This window comes from Lynx rufus, unplaced genomic scaffold (assembly GCF_022079265.1).
Source record: "Lynx rufus isolate CCGP_SWC_20201006 ecotype Redwood Valley unplaced genomic scaffold, mLynRuf1.p SCAF_56, whole genome shotgun sequence".
Classification (NCBI taxonomy): Eukaryota; Metazoa; Chordata; class Mammalia; order Carnivora; family Felidae; genus Lynx; species Lynx rufus.
In genome coordinates this window covers 812,956-833,695 of record NW_025814874.1, presented here as the reverse complement: position 1 = coordinate 833,695, position 20,740 = coordinate 812,956, and the positions used below count along the sequence as shown (strand labels likewise).

Below are 20,740 nucleotides of genomic sequence, written 5' to 3'. Positions count from 1 at the left end.
GAATGCGCTTAAAGTCCTGAGGGGCACGGCTGGTGGAACAGTCGTGGAGGCAGGTGGGGCGGGTCCTGACCCCCAGACACAAGCCTTCTCCCCACCCTGACTGACTGCACGTAAATTCGGAAACGACATGTGCTTCTGAAAAAAGGCCTCAAAGAGGAGAGCCGCCCGGGCGAGAGCGGCTCCCCACTTCTGCAAACCTGCTCAGGAAAAACGCTGAGGGTCTGGAGGATCAGTCTGGAAGGGGCGCTGCCTGTGCCTGTGCCTGAGAGACAAGCACCCGCGGGGTCGGAGAGGCTCTATCAGGGAGGGAGGGAGGGAGCTGACGTGGGACCCCGAGGTCATCCGCCCCTGCCCCCCAAGAGGAGCCGGCGGAGGGAGCGGGGGGAGCCCCTACCCAAGGCTCCTGCACCCCATCAGCGGCCGGCACAAGGGCCACCGCCCCCATTCCAGGTGCCGCTGGCTTTCGTCCAGACCCCGGCACGCCAGACAACTTCAAGTAACCAAGACTTTGAACTCCGTTTCCAGTGAAGCAGCGGCAGGGAAGAGACCCTCGCACACGCGGTGAAGGCGGCCCCCGGACTCGGCGTACCCGAGAACTGGACACAGAGCGCGGCGGCTGGCCCGTGGGCAAGGACACGCTGCTTGTGGAGTCTGGTTGGCGGAGAACTCTCCAGAGGGTACTCCTTACTTGAAGGAACATGAGAGAAAATGAAAATCAAGAGAGTTCAAAGTGAGGTTAGAAATAAAAAAATAAACTAGAAAGGGTTCGCCTATCCAGATGTGCGATTTTATTCTATCGACTTTGACCGTACAGAAACACATTCAAAGCCATGAAATAATGCACATATTTTAAGTACAAAATGTCAAGGATTTCTCCTGTTTCACATAACTGAAGGGGACCCTGGGATGGCCAGATGAGAGCATCTTAGCAAGAAAAAACACACTTCACTTCCCAGTTTCAGATTCCGTGTGGGTGACTATCCACTAATTACTCAGATAATCTGCAAATGGCTTCTATCTGCCCAGAAAATAATCACACCTGAAGTCTGTGAGAGACCATGGACTTGGGGAGAAGGACCGACGGTCAGGGCCCTGTGCAGGGGCAGGCTGGGTGGCGTGGAACCCGCAGGGCCTGGGGGGAAGGCAGCACGGCCCACAGAAGGCATTCAGATCTTTAGGCAAAGTCCCCCCGTTGTTCATTTTCAGCAGCTGGCCTGGTAGCCTCTGAGCAGTAGCTGGCCCAGCGGCCTGGGGACTGGCCAGGGCACAGGAGCCCAGGCCCCTCACTGGCACCCACGTGGCCTCCACGTCCTTCCCACCGCAGTCCCAGAATCCAGTGTAAACAGAGCACAAAACCACCTGTCAGGCAGAATTGCCACAGGTTAGGGGGACGTGCAAAGTTCCAGGCACACTGCACAGGGCAGAAAGGAAAGTACCTATGGTCTGAAGACAGGTTGTTGTAAAAGCTGAAAGTTACGGAAGACAAGTCAGACACATTTACTCATGTCTCTAATGCAGTAAAAGCTGGGAAGACGGGCTTGCAGGCCCGCCCCCAGCCAGGCAGCACCGTCCCTTCGAAGGGAAATTTGGTGGGTGTTCAGAGGAGCCTCTCCCTGAGAAACACTTGCCTGTGCCCAGGACGTTGTTTGGGGTCTCCGGAAACCCCTCAATGCAATGCCCCTGGGGCTGGAATTGCAGCAGAGACAGCTGACTCTGTCTGGAGAGCTGGGCTCTCATAGGAAAGAGCCACCAGAAAGATCAGAGTTGAGCAGGGCTCTTTCCTGCTGCATTCTATACTCAACCACAGACAGCTGTCCCAGGGTCCGAGGGCACCTGCTGCGGGCACATCCCCACCGTCGCTGACCCACTGATACAGGAGCAGCACAGACGGGCAGGAAGAGCAATGGGGCTTAAGAAAAACGTCACAACACGTGGGCAAAACCAGCATCTGGCAAGTGACTGCTCAAGTACAGACGGGCTGCAGACTGGAGTCAGTGACACTTCACTCCCGTCGTCCATAGCTCCATCCCCGTGTGAGTGTAGACGGGCTGTAGACCGGAGTGGGTGATAATTTGATACCACCAGCCATAGTCTCCATCCAAATGAGGGAATCTAGGTCCTAGAGGTCCCCCAAACACCTTCCCATCTAGGCACGTGGGGCCTGGGGATCGGCAGGTTGGCCACGGTCCGCACATCATGGGTAGCAGTGCGTCCCACAAGAAGCGCATCCACGTCAGTGAGCTCATCGCCGGCCATTCAATATTCGCCTGGAGCCCATAAACTGATCAAATTTTTCTGTCCAATTATTAAGCAAGAAACTTATCAAGAATGATCCATCGCTGGCTACAACACTTTCTTAAAACAGTATTTTAACAAAAATTAACTATTGCCTCTAGAGGCAAGGGAAACAAAAGCAAAAATGAACTATTGGGGCCTCATCGAGATAAAAAGCTTCTGCACAGAGAAGGAATCTCTCAACAAAACTAAAAGGCAACTGATGGAATGGGAGGAGATATTTGCAAATGACATATTTGGTAAAGGGTTAGTATCCACAAGACGATAAACAAATCAAACCCAACACCCAAAAAACAAATAATCCAGTGAAGAAATGGGCAAGAGACATGAATAGACACTTCTCCAAAGAAGACATCCAGATGGCCAAGCGACACATGAAAAGATGCTCCACATCACTCATCATCAGGGAAATACAAATCGTAACCACCAGGAGATACCACCTGACACCTGTCAGAATGGCTAACATTAGCAACTCGGGCAACAACAGAGGTTGGTGAGGATGCGGAGAAAGAGGATCTCTTGCACTGCTGGTGGGAATGCAAACTGGTGCAGCCACTCTGGAAAACAGTATGGAGGTTCCTCAAAAAACTAAAAATAGAACTACCCTATGCCCCAGCAATGGCACTACTAGGTATTTATCCAAGGAATACAGGGATGCTGTTTTGAGGGGCGCAGGCACCCCAACGTTTATAGCAGCGCTACCAACAATAGCCTAAGTATGGAAAGAGCCCAAATGTCCACTGACTGACAAATGGATAAAGAAGCGGTTTGTATACACACGATGGGTTATGACTCAGCGATCAAAAAGAAGGAAGTGTTGCCATTTGCAGCAAACAGGAATGGAACTAGAGGGTATCGTGTTCAGCAAAATGAGTCCGTCAGAAAGAGACAAATACCATACGATTTCACTCACGTGTGGAATTTAAGAAACAAAACAGATGAACATAGGGGAAGGGAAGGAAAAATAAGATAAATACAGAGAGGGAGGCAAACCGCAAGAGAGACTCTGAAGACTGAGGGTTGCTGGGGGGGAGGTGGGGGGAGATGGTGTAGGTGGGTGACGGGCATCGAGGAGGGCACTTGCCGGGATGCTCACTGGGTGTCGTGTGTAGGTGATGAATCACTGGGTTCTACCCCTGAAACCATTATCACGCTATATGTTAACTAACTTGGATTTAAAGAAAGAAGAAAAAAATATTGCCAAGTTGTCAAGATGGTAAAAATAGCAGCCTGTCTGAAAAATGAATACGGAAGAACTGAATCTGAGTAAAAGGACATACATATACGAATAACGTGCACACGCTGTGTATACGTGGGCCATGTACACATCTGGTACTCCCAAGGTTGGACACCTGTTTGGAACAAATTCACTGACAGTATTTAAAGGGCCTCCCCAAATTATGCTACGTCTACTTTGAAAGGCAAGTTCGTGACGTACCACCTGTGACTGCCCCTGCGGCGTGAAGGGCTGTCACCGTTATTCCTGGTGTTGGTCTTGGGTGAAAACATAGTGACGCTGTGGAAAGAAAACTCTTACGTCATCTCAAAGATGACAGCTCCAAGCTTCTTAAGAGACCTGTAGTTTGCAGCAAAACATACATAACATATAAACACATAAACGCTTTCAGTGTCCCAACTAGTGATAAAGCGAACACTCACTCTAATTGTAACAGCTATTGTTTCAATTATATATCTACACTGGCTATTGCACTGCTGAAAATATATCTGGACATAAAAATTCTGGATAATACTGAGCTACTCACTTATAAATTTTGACTACTAGGAAAACACTAAGATAACCATTTCTGTGTAAAGATCACACCGCAAATTATCTATCGGTCCCATTTTGTGAGGTGTGTGTGAAAGATGTATAAATCAAAAAACTGCTCCCAAAGTCAGAATCCCCCTAAAGTGAATACAAAACATGATTCTTATGATATTGTTTCCTTTTGGAGAATAAATTTATCTAATCATAACAGAAACGAAACTTCACTTGTGAACATTATTTTGCAAACCTACTCAGAGACGGAAGAGAAGTTCCTGGCAAGTCACACTGAGTTCTCTCTTGAACAGAATTAGATTAAATGCTGGCGGTGGCTGAACGGGCACCTGTCTTCGAGATGGTTTTTAAGATGAAGAAACAAGCTCCCAGAGATGCTGGGGCACATGGTGCTGAGCTCCGGGGACAGACGAGGGACAGCGACACCCCCATCCCGCACCTGCATCCAAGCCTTGCGGTGTCAGTGGCAGGCTCAGCTTTGGGCCGTGCCCGGAGCCATCAGACCAAGGGGCAGGAGGGGGTGGCCACCACCAGAGGCTCTGCACTGCCGCAGGATCTGAAAGTCCCCTGGGGCCCGGAGGAGGGAGGATGCCAGTCACTTGAGGATGGGAGAAAAGAGAACAAAGGGTAAGAGGCCACTGAGCGGGGACCAGCAGGGAACATGTGAGAAGGAACCAGAATGCCGCCGGAGCACAGGAAGCACGCCAGGAGGGAGGCGGACACGGTCAGGGCTGGGCTCGCCTCCTTCCATCTGCCCCTCCCACTGCCTCTGACAGGTCACCGTGCCGCATATCCTGACAAGGTGATCCTTGACATTTAAAATACGGTAACATCATGCTGTACTTTTCCCGTAAAGTTCAAACTCCCAGGTTGGTGCTCAGGGCTGTTCATGGTCTGGCCTCTTCCTCCCCCTGGGCACCCACACAGGAAAGAAAACTCAAGACGTGCCTTAATATAAGGGACCCCAGAAGTCCACACTGAACACAGCAGATCACACTACAGCTGGTGCCCACAGGCATGGTGTATGAACTAGCGTGCAATTTTGTTGAGGCAAGGATCCAGAATCCATCCATCCATCATCCACCCACCCATCTATCATCCATCTCTCCGTCATCCATCCATCCATCCATCCATCCAACCGTCCACCCATCCACCCGTCATCCATCAGTACTTTGTGAGAGGGTCTGAGTGCCAAGTGCTGTACCAGGACCAGAGGTTTAAAGAATAAATAATAAGTAAAGCACGAAGTCACGCTAGCCAGTCGTGCCACAGAGAATAAAGCAGGCAAGGGCTGAGAGGGAATCATGGCAGAGGTGGGCATGTTGTCCAGGCAGCCTGGATAGAAGCAAGACTGGCTGCCCCATAAGCAGCACCCGTGTGAGCCTCAGGGAAGCGCACGAGGGGGAAGAAAGGGCCAATGGAGAGCCCTGAGGCAGAGGGATGGACGCGGAGGCCAGGGGCGAGGGGGAGGGAGAGCACGGCATAAGCGGGTCAGGGGACGGGTGACCCCAGAGAGCCTCCCAAAGCCCTGACCTGCGTTCCGAGTGGGGCCCCCAGGGCCGTTCCGCTCAGTATGTGAAGAGCACGGAACAGATCAAGATTTGGGGTGAGAAGACGTCAGAGGCCGACGTGCATCTCACACAGAAAAGCAAAATCCGCTTCCAAGAAATGCGGCATTCCGGAAGGACAAGGGGATTTCAAGGCTCTGCTGTACTTGAAACTCCCCAGATACCACGTTGTTTCCAATTTCGTCATCATTGACTCCCTCCCTCCCCAACCCACCAAACCAGGTCTGAACACACTGCATCTAATGCTCCCAGAAAGCCCCGGTGGCCAGGTCTCCGTCCCTGCGTCCCCCTCTCCCAGGCAGGTCCGCCCCTGTCCTGGCACCTGACAAGGTCACCAGGCACCATCGCTGCCGTCAATCATGACCAAAGGGCGCCCGAGAGGCGAGCACGTGGCGAGCACACAGGAGGGGCTTGCTGCGGCCTCGTGTTGACTGCTGTCCACGTGTCCCTGCCCTGCACCCGGGGGTGGCCCTCCACACACATCTTTCCCGCCTCTCCAGGCCTAGTTACTCACTGCGGGGCGGTCGCATACCCAGATGACCTCACTTTGCCGTGGAAAACCAGAGGCTGGTCCTGAACGGTGCTCCGTACCGCTGTGTGAAACGAGTTTAAGAAGTAGATGTTACTGGCACAAAAACAGACACTCAGATCAATGGCACAGAATAGACCAGAAATGGACCCACAAACGTAAGGCCAACTAATCTTTGACAAAGCAGGAAAGAATATCCAATGGAATAAAGACAGTCTCTTCAACAAACGGGGTTGGGAAAACTGAACAGCGACATGCAGAAGAATGAACCTGGACCATTTTCTTATACCAGACACAAAAATAAACTCAAAATGGATGAAAGGCCTAAATGGAAGACAGGAAGCCATCAAAATCCTTGAGGAGAAAGCAGGCAAAAACCTCTCTGATCTTGGCTGCAGGAACTTCTTACTCAACACGTGTCCAGAGGCAAGGGAAACGAAAGCAGAAATGAACTATTGGGACCTCATCAAAATTAAATGCTTCTGCACAGCGAAGGAAACCATCAGCAAAACTAAAAGGCAACCAACAGAATGGGAGAAGATATTTGCAAACGACTAATCAGATAAAGGGTTAGTATCTAAAATCTATAAAAAACTTATCAAACGCCACACCCAGAAAACAAATAATCCAGTGAAGAAATGGGCAAAAGACATGAAGAGACGCTTCTCCAAAGAAGACATCCGGATGGCCAAACGACACATGAAAAAATGCTCAATGTCACTCATCATCAGGGAAACACAAATCAAAACCACCAGGAGATACCACCTGTCAGAATGGCTCACATTAGCAACTCAGGCAACAACAGATGTTGGCGAGGATGCGGAGAAAGAGGATCTCTTTTGCATTGTCGGTGGCAATGCCAGCTGGTGCAGCCGCTCTGGAAAACAGCGTGGAGGTTCCTCAAAAAACTAACAGTAGAGTTACCCTACAACCCAGCTATTGCACTACTAGGCATTTATCCAAGGGATACAGGTGTGATGTTTCGAAGGGACACATGCACCCCCGTGTTTACAGGAGCACTACCAACAATAGCCAAAGTATGGAAAGAGCCCAAATGTCCATCAATGGATGAATGGATAAGGAAGATGTAGTTTATATATATGATGGAGTATTACTCGGCGATGAGAGAGGATGAAATCTTGCCATTGGCAGCAACGTGGATGGAACTAGAGGGTATTATGCTAAGCGAAATTAATCACAGAAAGACAAAAATCACATGACTTCACTCATATGAGGACTTTAAGATACAAAACAGATGAACGAACATAAGGGAAAGGAAGCAAAAATAAGATAAATACAGAGAGGGAGGCAAAACATAAGAGACTCTAAAATATGGAGAACAGAGGGGTGCTGGAGGGGTTGTGTGATGGAGGGGTGGGCTAAATGGGGAAGGGGCTTAAGGAATCTACCCCTGAAATCACTGTTGCGCCATGTGCTAATCTGGACTTAAATTATAAAAAATAAATAAATTATAGAAAAAAAGTAGCAAATGTTTAACATGCCAAGAAAAAAGTTCCTTGAGAACACAAAAGTTCACATGCATGGAAGGAGGCCATTCACTATAAACCGAAGAGGTTTCACACCCAATGCCAAACCAACCGATACCAGCAAAGGAGGTTAAATCAAGGGTATTACAAGTATAAGAAAACAACAAAAGATGTTTTCTCATTCCTCAAACGATACTGAATTGCAGTATGTGCTCAATAGCACATGTTCCAAACACCACGTAGACTAACACATCAGCTCACGTCGTAATAAAACAGGCCACACACAGAACCCGTCTATGTGAAATTCCGTCCGTGGCACACTAGAAACCAGCCATCGTGGAGTAACTCGCTCTATAAATCTGTGACAAATAGATCTTTTCTACAAACAAGAACAGCAATGATCTTAAATCAGCTCACATTTCTCTCACGTACTCGTTTACCACATGATAGAGCAGTAAGAAAGATAAAGCACTTAACCATGACTACACCTGTGCACCTCAGTGGCAACGAAATTTCTTATCCTACTAAGTTTTCCACAGCACTGCCAACTGATAAAAACTCTGACACTGCATGAACTTAACACAAATATTTACAAATCTCAAATCCTTTCAGGCAAAATAAAATTCTGCCAGAATTATTGATTTTTACAAACCTTGAATACTTGGTATCCAATATGAATACTCTGTACAACAGTATAAAGTAGCTTTAGAAAAAACGGATACTTGCACAGTATTGCATTATTTTGAAAATAGTTTTGTTTTGTTTTGTTTTTTAACAAAGAAACTCAGTTCTGTCTCTGGCACTATTTCAAGCCTGATAACCTGGACCATATTCCCATCAAAAACCAAGTGAAGCGAGTGAGCAAATCACTAAAACGACACCCATGTGACCAGGAACCCAAACAGCATCCGGCTCGCCGAAGGCAGAGCCCCACCTGGGGGACGAGGCACCTCGGGGAAGGCCTGGAAATACAACTGCTCCCGGGGGGGCCCCAGAAAACCTCTCTCCACCTCGGTGTCAAGTGAAGGAGAAAAAATCTCCGAGAAAAACAAAGCAAACGGAAAATATTTTCCCAATCAGATAATAAAATAACAGATGCATTTGGGTACTTGGTTATGAAAAAGTCTTGAAAGTACTAGAATAAAGTTCATACTTATGGAAGGGCATATTGTCTTAATAAATGCTTTAAGTATTAAAATATATCCGTTCATCGCACGTGTTTATTTCTATTACGCTTCTTGCAACTAGAGGGATGCAAATTTTTAGATTCTAGCACAACTATAAATCGGTCATCTGCATTAACTCTCCATATGAATACTTTTTAAACAAGACATAAAACTGTCATAAAAATCAACCGTCTGAAATTGCACCTGTCCCTGGTTACAGAGAAATTATAATCTCCGTAATAAGCCTTACTGTCTACACGACTGTTCTCATCAGAGGTTTTGTTCTACGCATCACTTAGCTGTGAAGCACGGTGTATCATATAGACTCATCCGAATAAGATGATCCATACTAGCAAAAAATGAAAAAACAAACAAACATTTTTAAGGGTACATCTAAATAAAACAAGAATAAAATCTAAAGAAATGAAGTAATAAAAGAAAGAGGAAATTATGTGTCTCATTTCGTAACAGAGTTCCATACAGAGGAGCCATAAGATTACACCTTTGACATGCCAAGTCACATGTGTGGTGATGAAAATAACTGGCCACACTTAGAGGTAAAAAACAGAGCATCAGTGGCCACTTAACATAGAGTTCATCCAGTCTAAGTAATTTTCTTTGAGTAAAAATGTATTTAGAATTTCGGAATATTATCTAAGCAACCTAATATTCCAACTAATTAGCAATTTAATTAATATCTGTCACAACTTTTTTCCAAGTAATTTTAATAAAAACATATACATAATTTTTGGTATTAATAAAATTATTTTAAAAGACTTTACATCATGCAACAATATGAAGGCACTTAATGCCAATGAACTGTACACTTAAAAATGGTTAAAATGTGGGGCGCCTGGGTGGCTCAGTCGGTTAATTGTGAGACTTCAGCTCAGGTCAAGATCTCACGGTTCAGGAGTTCGAGCCCCATGTCAGGCTCTATGCTGACAGCTCAGAGCCTGGAGCCTGCTTCAGATTCTGTGTCCCTCTCTGTCCCTCCCCTGCTCACGCTCTGTCTCTCTCAAAAAAATAAATAAAATATTTAAAAAAAATTTTTAATGGTTAAAATGTTAAATTTTACATTATAGATATTCTACCACAATAAAAAATGTAAGAAAGAAGAAATAAATGAACAGAACATGTTTTTAAAAAGAATATGAAAAACAACTTTTACCACACCAATTAAGTATAAAGCCATAACATATGCCTAGTAAAGACTTTCGGTTTTCACTAACATAACTACATAGGAATTTAAACTTCTCTGAGGAGGCCGCCATTGAAGGAGGGACGGACTTCTACTCCCGAAGCGACACAGGGCTGGGTATTCGGACTGAGGGAGGGACAGAGCCAGAAGAACAGGAGGCCGCGGCTCAGAAACCCAGCAGAGGGGATCCCAGATCCCGAAGGAGGGGACCCGGCCTGCAGTGACCACGCGGGAGGGGAGGTATGAGGGCGACAGTCCGTGCACACCTTCCCCAGAGGGACTCGGCTGGGTGGGGCTGGGGGGGGCCACAGAGCAACACAGTTAAGAACAGTGGAGGCCTTCGGAAGGTCTCGTGGACAAGGGAGGGGGCGGCGGGACACGGGTGTGATGACAGCACAGCCCCCCGCCCTTCCAGAGCCAGAGCCTGGACGACCTAGCAGGAGGGCACCTGCACCTGCAGTCGTGCCCCCTCCAGGAGCTGGGGTCCCTCATCAAAGATGGAGATACAAGCAGACTGAGCACCTCTGTTGTTTTGTAATTAGGTCAACAAGAGGCTTAACCATACTGATTAGGACTCCGGGTTGGTCAACGAAAGGGAAAAAAGAATCGCTGTCAGTGATTCTCAACAATGAAAATAAATGGAAAATGTAATGAAGTCTGGCATCTTAAAACAGAACTTTAAAATTATTTCTTGGTAAAAAGCAACACGTGGATTTGTTTTCTGCTTATAATAATACAATGAGAAAGATTTTTGAGACAATCAGCAATAACTTATCTGGGCTGGCTAATTAATAAAGGACACAAAAGAATCGCTGTTGGTTTTGATAATGGCATCACGGCCACTAAGCACACGTCTGTGTTTTAGAAACGCATACTCAAGTCTGCAGGGGTAAAACGATGTGATGCTTGGCAATGGCTTTACAATCTTCAGCAAAGAGAGACAAGAAAAAATCAGTCCCGTGATCAATAACTGGGCATCCACATGTATGTTCTGGCCGGTAGAGCATTTGGTTTTTTTAATTTTTTTTTTTTTAGTGTTTTTATTTATTTTTGACAGAGAGAGAGAGAGAGAGACAGAGCATGAGCAGGGGAGGGGCAGAGAGAGAGGGAGACAGAATCCGAAGCAGGCTCCAGGCTCCAAGCTGTCAGCACAGAGCCCAACGTGGGGCTCGAACTCACGAACCGTGAGATCATGACCCGAGCCCAAGTCAGACGCTTAACCGACTGAGCCCCCCAGGTGCCCCTTGAGCGCTTGTTTTTGAATTCCTATGAATGATACCCGATTCAGGAAAACAAAATATCTAGCACATTCCCTACCACAAAGAGCATGTAAAAAATACATGAGAGGCAGAGAAACGAAGCAGCGATGGACAGAGGAAATGCCGAATTTTCACGCGGACAAACATGAATCCAAAGAGCAGGTCATTGCGCCACGTCCCAGAGCAGGGGGTACTAACCGGACCGTCGCTGAGGCGCCGGTGGGGTCCTGTGCTCCTCAGCAATTCTGAAGTGCAGCGGAGACGTGGACAGGACACAGCCACTAGGCAGACAAATCGCCAGGAGAACAAACTCACAAAATGCACGTTGTCAGGACATCACAAGGGATTAACTCATGTAGATACGGATGTGCGATCTTTGGAAACGATCAAGCTTATTCCTCTTCTTCTAAGAAATAATCTTTACTATTTTTAACAAAATGGCTCTTTTATAATTTACGTTCTATCCTGAAATAAAATACTTTTACATTGAAAATTAAGTATGAATCATTTACTTTTAAACAAGACAGAAGCAATGCCATGAGCAAGAATTTCTTTCGAACAGGTCAGGAGAGTTGGGAGTTCACTAAGCTTTACTTTTAATTCTTAGAATCGACAGGAACGTAAGCTCCTGAGCGGGGAAAGCCACATGCAGAAATCCTACCGGAGAAGACCCTACCGAGGCAGCACCGAGAGGCTCCTTCCGGCACCGAGACATTGCCGAGACCGCACCAGAGCCGCGAGACGGATTTCCAACACGGCGATCTGACTGCCAAACATGGACGTCAGTAAGCAGATGGCCTGCACGGGACAGTTGTCACACGGTCAACAGTGAGCACACACCCGTGACCCCAACCACACAGGGTAAGGCTGCTCCTGTCATGTGGGCAGTTATCGCGTGCCAAACGTCACACGCGAGGTCACACTCCACCACGTGGAGGAAAGGACGCGTACCGATGCACTCGGCAGGGTCTGAGGACGGCACGTTTCAGGTCTCACCTTTTGCTCGCCGGCCTTGCTCATCATTGCGCACGATCCGGCAACCTGAATGCTGAGGCTCCTGAAATCTTAATTTCCAGCAAAGAGAGACAAACAAGCAACGTTTACGGGGGAACGAACCCCACGTGCCTGCACGCCCACCGCACGTGGGCCTGTGCGCTCCCGAGAGCCCTTGCCCTGGGGCAGCTCAATCCGGCGGAGAAGGCATAGGGCAGCTGGGGCGAGCCCCGGTAACACAATTCCAGGGGCACACACACACACACCCAGATCTAAGAGGAGCTCCGGTGAACCTTCAAGGGCAAGCAGGGGGAGGAGAAGAAGGCACTCAGGTCAGCAGAGGTTTGGAGGGTTCAAGCAAAGTCTGCAAGTAAGTGACGGTCGAAACGGGCAGTGACCTCCAACGAGGAGAGAGGCTGGGCTGGGCCAGGCTAAGAACTCAGACTCTGTCCCCAAAACACAGGGGCCTTAAAGGAGAAAGTAGGGAGACTGCTCTTACAGGTGACATGGGCTGTGCCTGCAGGAGGCTCCTGAGGGGGGCAAGCTCGGGGAGGGAGGAGGGACGGAGTCAGGAATCACGCCCACATTACTGGCAGGGCAACTCCCGGCGTGGAGGTCGCAGAATCTGAGAACAGACGGGAGCCGCCCCAGGTCAGTCCAGACCGTGGAGTCGGACAAGCTGGGGGGCTGTCCAGTCACAGGTGTCAAGTCGTCAGCAGGAAATATGGACAGTGTGGACTCAAAAGCCCTTGGTATAAGCTCGGGACAGGCGCGGCAGCCCTGAGGAGAAGTGTCCCTCGGAGCCCTGCGCACAGAAGACAGGGGCACCGAGGACCAAGGGAAGGGAGACCCACCCAGAGGTCGGAGTGAGCTAACAGCATGGCCTTGGGACCCAGAAGTTGCCCGTGGCCTGACGCATGGCGAACACGCCTCGTCTGCACGTTCTGGTGACCAGACTTTCTACGCTGAAGGTGTCACCCTCCCGTGGCAGAGGAAGACATTAATAGAAGTTACATGAAATTTAGATCAAAGGTGACCTGAACTTTCACCTTACCCTTGTAACGTAAAACGCCTTCCAATTCGAAGTTCGCCAAGTTAAGTATGAGGAAGCCAGAGGAGCTTCCAACCCACAGGCACGGGGCACTCTCAGAAGGCAGGCTACTTTTCAAAGAAAAAGAACGACGTGGCGGTCTCACCCCTCAGGCTTCCGTCCCACAGCTGCCACTGAGCAGGCAGCCGGCTCTCGGCATTTATGACCCAGAACCGCACTCGATCAGGCTGGTGTTCAACGGTCTCGGGTTTCCTGGAAACCCACTGTCCAGTGAAGACGAGACGGCCGCGACCTGACCGCAACTCGACTGTCACCTGCAAGGCTATCACTTCTTCCGAGCTCAAGGTGGCAGCCGGTGCCACGTCCATCCCTTCGAGGCGGCCACGTGGCACCTGCGTCCTGCCGGGTGGTGTCTGGAGATGAGGAGCCCCGCTAACAGGGAACAGACCACCGTGGCAGAGCTCAGGAGATACCGACCGCAGCTCTACCTCCTCTTCCATCGATGTGCAAACAGGGTCAATGTTAACAAAGGGCCAATAGGCCTCCTCTGGCTATGCCAGACTTGGACTCTGAAGGACTCTCCACGCCCTCTCTCCCGCCTGCCACTCGGTCCCCTGGAGCCTCACACGGCTCTAGGACTGTCTCTTTCTCACTCTGGGCTCATTCTCAGGCCCGCACACACCCGCGGCCGTCCAGAAGGCGGCCAGGCAGGTGGGTCCCTGCCACCCCATGTGCACCCCAGGGGCGGAAGGCCTGGCCCTGACCAAAGCACAGGCCAGATGTGTGTTCCCACCCAGCCTGGCACCTGTGCGGACACTTGGCCCTACAGCACGGCCAGCTCCCCGTCCAGGGGAGCACCCCTCTTGTCCAGGGAGACCAGAGGCCCCGTCGTCCCTAGACCTTTCCACACTCAGTAAAAGCCATCATGATACATTCTTAAATGTCTGATATACAGACAGATGGGGGAAGTTTAGGGGGAGTCACGATTATATCCTCCTTTACCTTATTATGCAATCAAGATCTACCTAGGGACGCCTAGGGGGCTCAGTCGGTTGGGCGTCCGACTTTGGCCCAGGTCATGATCCCACGCTTCGGAGGTTTGAGCCCTGCGTCGGGCTCTGTGCTGACAGCTCAGAGCCTGGAGCCCGCTTCAGATTCTGTGTCTGCCTCTCTCGCTGCCCTCCCCCACTCTGTCTCCCCAAAATGAATAAACATTAAAAATATTTTTTTTAAGATCTGCCTAGATTTTGGTGAGTGAAATTAAAATTAATATTTCTTTTATTAAATAGACTTAGAAATAATTGACCAAGTTTACCAACTTTAAGACTCGAAGCATGCAGTCCTAAAAACACTTCACAGTTATTATTATTCTCACAGACAAAAATAATTTGGTTTTAGTTTAATCATTCTTCAAAAATGAACCTAATTTGGTAAAGTTTTCTTCACATGGCACTGGCCAAGTTCATCATACTCACCATCCACACTCAGAACTGAGCAGGAGCGAAAGGTCACAGGGAGCCAGGCCCAGGACAGGCAGGCTTCCTTCCATGTCCTCTCCTTTCTCCAGGCCGTGTGCACAGGGACGCCGATTCTCCTCTAGGAACAGAACTATTGATAATCTGAGCTGAGATTAAAATGATCAGTTGAGTTAAAGGCAAACAGTTGGCACCACGGGATGTTGATGGAAATACACGTGGGCTAGAGTAATCAGGTCACGAGTCAAGGAAAGCCCTCAGACTTACACGAGGTAAAGAACAAGGTTATAAATACAGAGCAGACCCCATATGTGAGGCCTGGAAAGAAGGAACGTGGAGTGTCAGGCACACCTAGAGTTTAACCCTGTTCTTAAGGCAGGATCAGGTTTACCTGCTAATAAATGGGCCTTCACACAAGAGGTCATGAAAACCAAGATTTAAAGCATTAGGAAGAAAGCAGGTACACTGAATAAAGGTAATTCCCGACCTTCGGGAAGGCCAGGGGAGGGGAGGGGAGACACAAGCTACACCAAAGAGCAGGAAGAATGGTGAGAGACTTGGGGGCAGCAGGGAAAAGCCGAACTCGCTGTGACAGGAGAGTCAGTGCACTGCCCGTGCCCCACAGGAGTCCCAGGCTGGACTGAGGAGGAAAGTCCACAGCTCTCCCAACAGACCATCCACTCCCGTTGTGACACTGTGGTAGGTACGAGAGCAGAGGGTGAGGAAGGGAGGTGTGGCCAGGTAGGGGCTGATGAGGTTTGGAGTGGGGGTGGGGGTCCCGGGCCAACAGCCAAGAAAGAATTCTTGAGACGTCTTCCGTGCAACGGGACGGTTTTATTAAAGCACGCACGGGGACAGGACCCGAGGGCAGGAAGGGCTGCACTGGGGTCCCGAGGAGTGACAGGTTATGCACTTGGGAGCTGGGGGAGGTAAAGACTAGGGGAGTCCCCAGAAGGACTTGCGTCTGCTAAAGTAGCCACTTAAGATCCTGGAGGCCTGGCTATTGCCAGGCTAAGGTGGTTCTTCCCTCTAGCAAAGCACTAACATGAAGACAAAGGGAGTCCCCGGAGAAACATTTTCCTCTGCCGGCCTCAAGTATCTTGTCAGTGGGCTTCAGGGTATGAGGAAATTCAACTCTATCACATCTTTCTGCCTTTGTTTCCCCCATCAGAACCAACTGTGGGCAGAGGGAGAATAGTGCAGAGCAAAGGGACTGTGCCAGCCCAAGGGGATGGGGACGCACAGGGGCGTCCTGGGGGGGGGGGGGGAGGGGATGAGGGACAGGGGAGTACAGGGGAGGCCCAGGAGGTGATGGGGTCACGCAGCGGGGGAGGGGGGAGGGGTGTGGGCACGCAGGGGAGGCCGGGTGAGGGTGGGGGGTGGGGACACGCAGGGCACCAGTCTGCTCAGTCAGCTCGGCATGGAACAGCTCTGGAAGGTAGGTCTGTCCACCCTGGACCCCTCAGCACCATGACAACCCACAGCAGCCAGGAAGCCGCTGCCTTGGGCCGGGGAACACACGCTCTCCTGGTCACCGGACCGCAGCGCCCCGCACACAGGATGGGTGCCTGGCCCACCCCATCCTCCCTCACAAGATCCGCCTGGTGCTGGTGGAGCTCTGAGGTCAGACGCTCCACCTGTCCCCGCCCCCTCTCCGGCCCCCTCCCCTAACCCAGGACCCTGGCAGGCTGATCAGCTTGGAGAGCGCCAGGGCGGGAGCCCCACGGGGCGGGGTATGGGGGGGGGGGTCTGAGAGGCATTACCTGGCAGGCTGCACAACCTGGACTCGACCCTCCTGGAGAAAGTCTCTCTCTTCTTCTTTAGGTCAACTCGGGTCACACGACGATAATGATGTCTTTCAACCAAACTGAAGACCCAAAGCTGAGAAAGCAGAGCAGGCGCACACGCGCGCGCGCACACACACACGCACACACACGCGCACACACACGGAAGCCCGTCATCACAGGTGGGCGTGGCTCGAGCCCAAGGAGAAAGACGGGTCAGGAGAGGGAGACACACTGCACGTGGCCTCAGAGGCGGCTTGGACCCCTCCCTTCCCTCCACAGCGGAGCCTCCGGGCGCTTCTTCGGCCCCCCGACTTGGGTGCAGACGCCCCCTCTGACTCACAACACTCCGCCCAGGAGGGCGATGTGCTCTGACCCCCACGGTCCACGCCAGTCGCTCGGAGCCCAAGGGCACGGACACACAGGTGCGAATACACCCACGTGTCACCCGGCCAAAAGACACGGGTGACAGCAGTCACCTTTGTCAAAAAGAAAGATAGGGACGCCTGGGTGGCTCAGTCGGTTGAGCTTCCGACTTCGGCCCAGGTCACGATCTCGCGGTCCGTGGGTTCGAGCCCCGCGTCGGGCTCTGTGCTGACAGCTCGGAGCCCGGAGCCTGTTTCAGATTCTGTGTCTCCCTCTCTCTCTGACCCTCCCCTGTTCATGCTCTGTCTCTCTCTGTCTCAAAAATAAACAAACATTAAAAAAAAAATTAAAAAAAAAAAAGAAAGATAAAATTTCCTCGTTTCCAAAAATACACCCGTGATACTGTGAGTTATAACTAAGAAATGCATGTATGTGGATTTCCTCTTCCTGACACAGAGCTCCTTTAAAACCCTCGGAATTTCCCAAGTGAAGAGAAGGACAAAGGTGTCTTTTGTTGTGTGAACAAGTGCCTGTTGGAAAGCCCCAAGGGTGGGGGCGGGTGGCCAGGGGAGCCACAGGTGATGATGAGAGGCTGGCAGCTTTCGGTCCCGCCCCTGACCCGGAGGTTGGGTTGGGTTCAATCACCAGCGGGCAAGAGTTAATCAATCGCACCTTGTCTCGCACCTACTTGACGAGGCCTCCGTTACACCCAGCTTCCAGGCTGGTGACCACGTCCACACTGGGAGGCTGACCCCACCCCCAGCTCTACACGCGGGACCCTCCCCCCCTCGCCATCTACACCCCCCCATCTGGCTGCTGTGTTCTCCATCACACCCTTTAATAGACGGGTGAACCCGTAAATAAACGCTTCCCGAGTTCCGCAAGGCTCTCTAGCAAATTAGTCGAACCCCAAGCGGGGGCGTGGGAACCTCCAATTTGCAGGCAGTTTGGGCAGAAACTTCGAGTAGCCGGGGACCTACCACCTGTGACTGGCATCTGAAGGGGGGTGGAGTCTCACGGGCTGAGCCCTTAACCTGTGGGTCTCCACCTAGACAGCGTCAGAACGGAGTTAAACTGCAGGCCGTCCAGCCAGCGTGGTGGAGGACTGCCTGGCGAGGGGAGCCCCACACGTGTGCTGACCGGAAGTGCCTGAATGGGGTGTTTGGTTATTTCCTAATACAGCATCCTGCCCAAATTTTCTCCACAGCAACTGTGTAAGAAGAGAACAGAATCCATACTTGGGGAAGCACACCTGAATGGCTCACCTGAGAAACTAAATTCTGAAAAGAATCAAGTATCTTCCAATTTTTCAAGCTCCATAAAGCTGGCTCTTCACAGGCTGTTGGGTGCGTGCGAGTGAGCCCCACACGGATGCCGCGGCCCCAGAAGGAACAGCTCAGCTGCTGGGGTCAACGGGGTCTTCAAACCAGAAAGAACACACGCGAGCGTCGGAGCAGAGACCTCTCTGCAGACGCTCGTGCGGTCACCGTCACGTTTGGAACTGAGATTCCAGCCTGCGGTCCCCTCACCTGCCCGTCTGCACATCCCGCCACCAACTGCTGGCTCTTTTCATCCACGAGGAGACTCAGGAGCGGGGAGGCTACAGTGGGAATACGTAAAAATTGAGCTGTAAATATTTAAACTGAAAGCTCTCCAGGTTTTACTTACACATATTTTTAGTCAAGTCTGAACTATCCTGAAATAACTTCTTCACCAGCAAATAAAAACCTCAAGTGCATGGGGCGCCTGGGTGGCGCAGTCGGTTAAGCGTCCGACTTCAGCCAGGTCACGATCTCGCGGTCCGGGAGTTCGAGCCCCGCGTCGGGCTCTGGGCTGATGGCTCGGAGCCTGGAGCCTGTTTCCGATTCTGTGTCTCCCTCTCTCTCTGCCCCTCCCCCGTTCATGCTCTGTCTCTCTCTGTCCCAAAAATAAATAAAAACGTTGGAAAAAAAAAATTAAAAAAAAAAAACCTCAAGTGCAGACACGTTCTGAGAACGTGTGTGAGGGAAGTAGCGACACCGCCCACCAGAAAAAGGCCGGCGGGGGGGGGGGGGGGATGTGGCAGGGGGTGGGGGGGGAAGCTTCCAGTCCAGGTCGGAGCCAACGGACCAGTCCGTTCAAAGCTCTCCCGCACGACCGATGCCAGGCAGCCCCACACCCACACCATCAACAGCACTAGTGCCCAATAGGCATTAAACTTGTAACAGGAATAAAATCGTGGGTCTAGTCAGGAAAACGGCAATTAAATGATGCCTACTGTTTAAATTGTTGCCTAGCATGTGTCATTTAATTTAAAACTTATTCTGAATCTAAATTGTCAAGAATTCAGAAGGAGAATTAAAATAAATGGGACATTTAAAAACATTGTATGCCCGGGGCCCCTGGATAGCTCAGTCGGTTGAGCATCCGACTTCCACTCAGGTCATGATCTCGCGGTCCGTGAGTTCAAGCCCCACGTCGGGCTCTGTGCTGACAGCTCGGAGCCTGGAGCTGCTTCGGATTCTGTGTCTCCCTCTCTCTCTGCCCCTCCCCCACTCGTGCTCTGTCTCCCTGTCTCTCAAAAATAAATAAATGTTAAAAAAAAATTTTTAACCATTGTATGCCCTACATAAACTATAAATGATATGCAAAATCAAGTTTGTAATTATTTTCTTGACAGTCAAATAATTCCACACAATTAATTTCAGGAAAAGAATTCCAACAAAATTCTAAGAGATGTGCTTTGTCCCTGTGATTGACAAACGGATTCAAGTTGTTAAAACATTCTGTTCCACACACAGATGAGTGGCACCGGGAAGAATGCTGAATCCTTTGGGAAATATAGCAGAAACTGCACCAGATCACAAGGCACCTGCACGTTGGTTAAGCCGTGTTTTCACGGGACTCATCCCAAGAAAGGGACCGTCTTCTGTTAGTTCTCTGCCCCCCTCCCCCATGTGAAGTAGGAGACGCTCAGGGTGCTGGGACAGCAGCCCTGGAGGCGGAGGGAGGCGGAGGGAGGCAGAGGGCACCGCAGGCCAGGACGGCACGCTCTGCAGGGACCTGCCGACGCATGCCGGGGACTCACCGGTGCACAGACAGTGTGAGGAGGGCACAGGATGGCCTGCAGCGCAGGACCGTGCAAACTCTGCCCGACCACACGCTCGGCCCGTGGGGCAGATGCCTCCTGCAGAGGCCTCACTGGATGGCGCTTCCAGAAAGCACACACATGCTCAATTTTAAGTTAAAAACTTCGGGAAATGTGCCTGTGAAGTGAATCCTTACGCTGTGCAGACGGGTGCAACACAGCTGCTCGTGAGGGGCACGGAGACCCTGGATGGGGCGCGTCCAGCCTACGGAGCGGCACGCGGCCCGACAGAACATCCGTCCGCGGGTCCAGTCACCTGTTAGCACTGCTGAGCTGTACAGTGGTGATCCTGCGTGATGGTCCCAGACCTTTGGAAAGACACTTGGTTTTTAGAGGAGGTACAATTCTGCCATTTGACACAGCGTGAACTAATGCTTCTGCTCAATTACAAATTAATTCACGTGAACGGTTACCTAAAGGAGAAAATAGTAATAAAACAGGCACATAAACAATAAAACTGTAGCAACACCATAAAAGGTGTCAGAATCACAGCGGGGAAAGCTAGCATTTCCAGAAATAACAATCTGTGGGTTTGGGAAGACCCAAGACGAGGCTGGAGACGTTGCCAAGAAGAGGTGTGAAGGCCACAGTAATTGATACCCTGACTAAAAGTACATGTTTATTTTTTCGGGCACCCTCCAGTGCTCTCCAAACATCAG

General features: G+C 50.4%; 1 protein-coding gene across 1 annotated transcript in view; it reads right to left on the bottom strand.

The window, feature by feature from the left end:
• WDR27 (WD repeat domain 27) overlaps nucleotides 1-20,740 on the bottom strand; it is a 75,144-nt gene that overhangs the window by 40,603 nt on the left and 13,801 nt on the right. Inside the window, 11 exon segments of the mRNA XM_047101105.1 lie at nucleotides 590-687; nucleotides 3,734-3,811; nucleotides 6,158-6,236; nucleotides 11,484-11,566; nucleotides 11,962-12,083; nucleotides 12,282-12,349; nucleotides 13,333-13,436; nucleotides 14,805-14,937; nucleotides 16,568-16,685; nucleotides 18,484-18,554; nucleotides 20,338-20,389. Of these exon segments, the coding sequence (XP_046957061.1) occupies nucleotides 590-687; nucleotides 3,734-3,811; nucleotides 6,158-6,236; nucleotides 11,484-11,566; nucleotides 11,962-12,083; nucleotides 12,282-12,349; nucleotides 13,333-13,436; nucleotides 14,805-14,937; nucleotides 16,568-16,685; nucleotides 18,484-18,554; nucleotides 20,338-20,389 (1,006 nt within the window).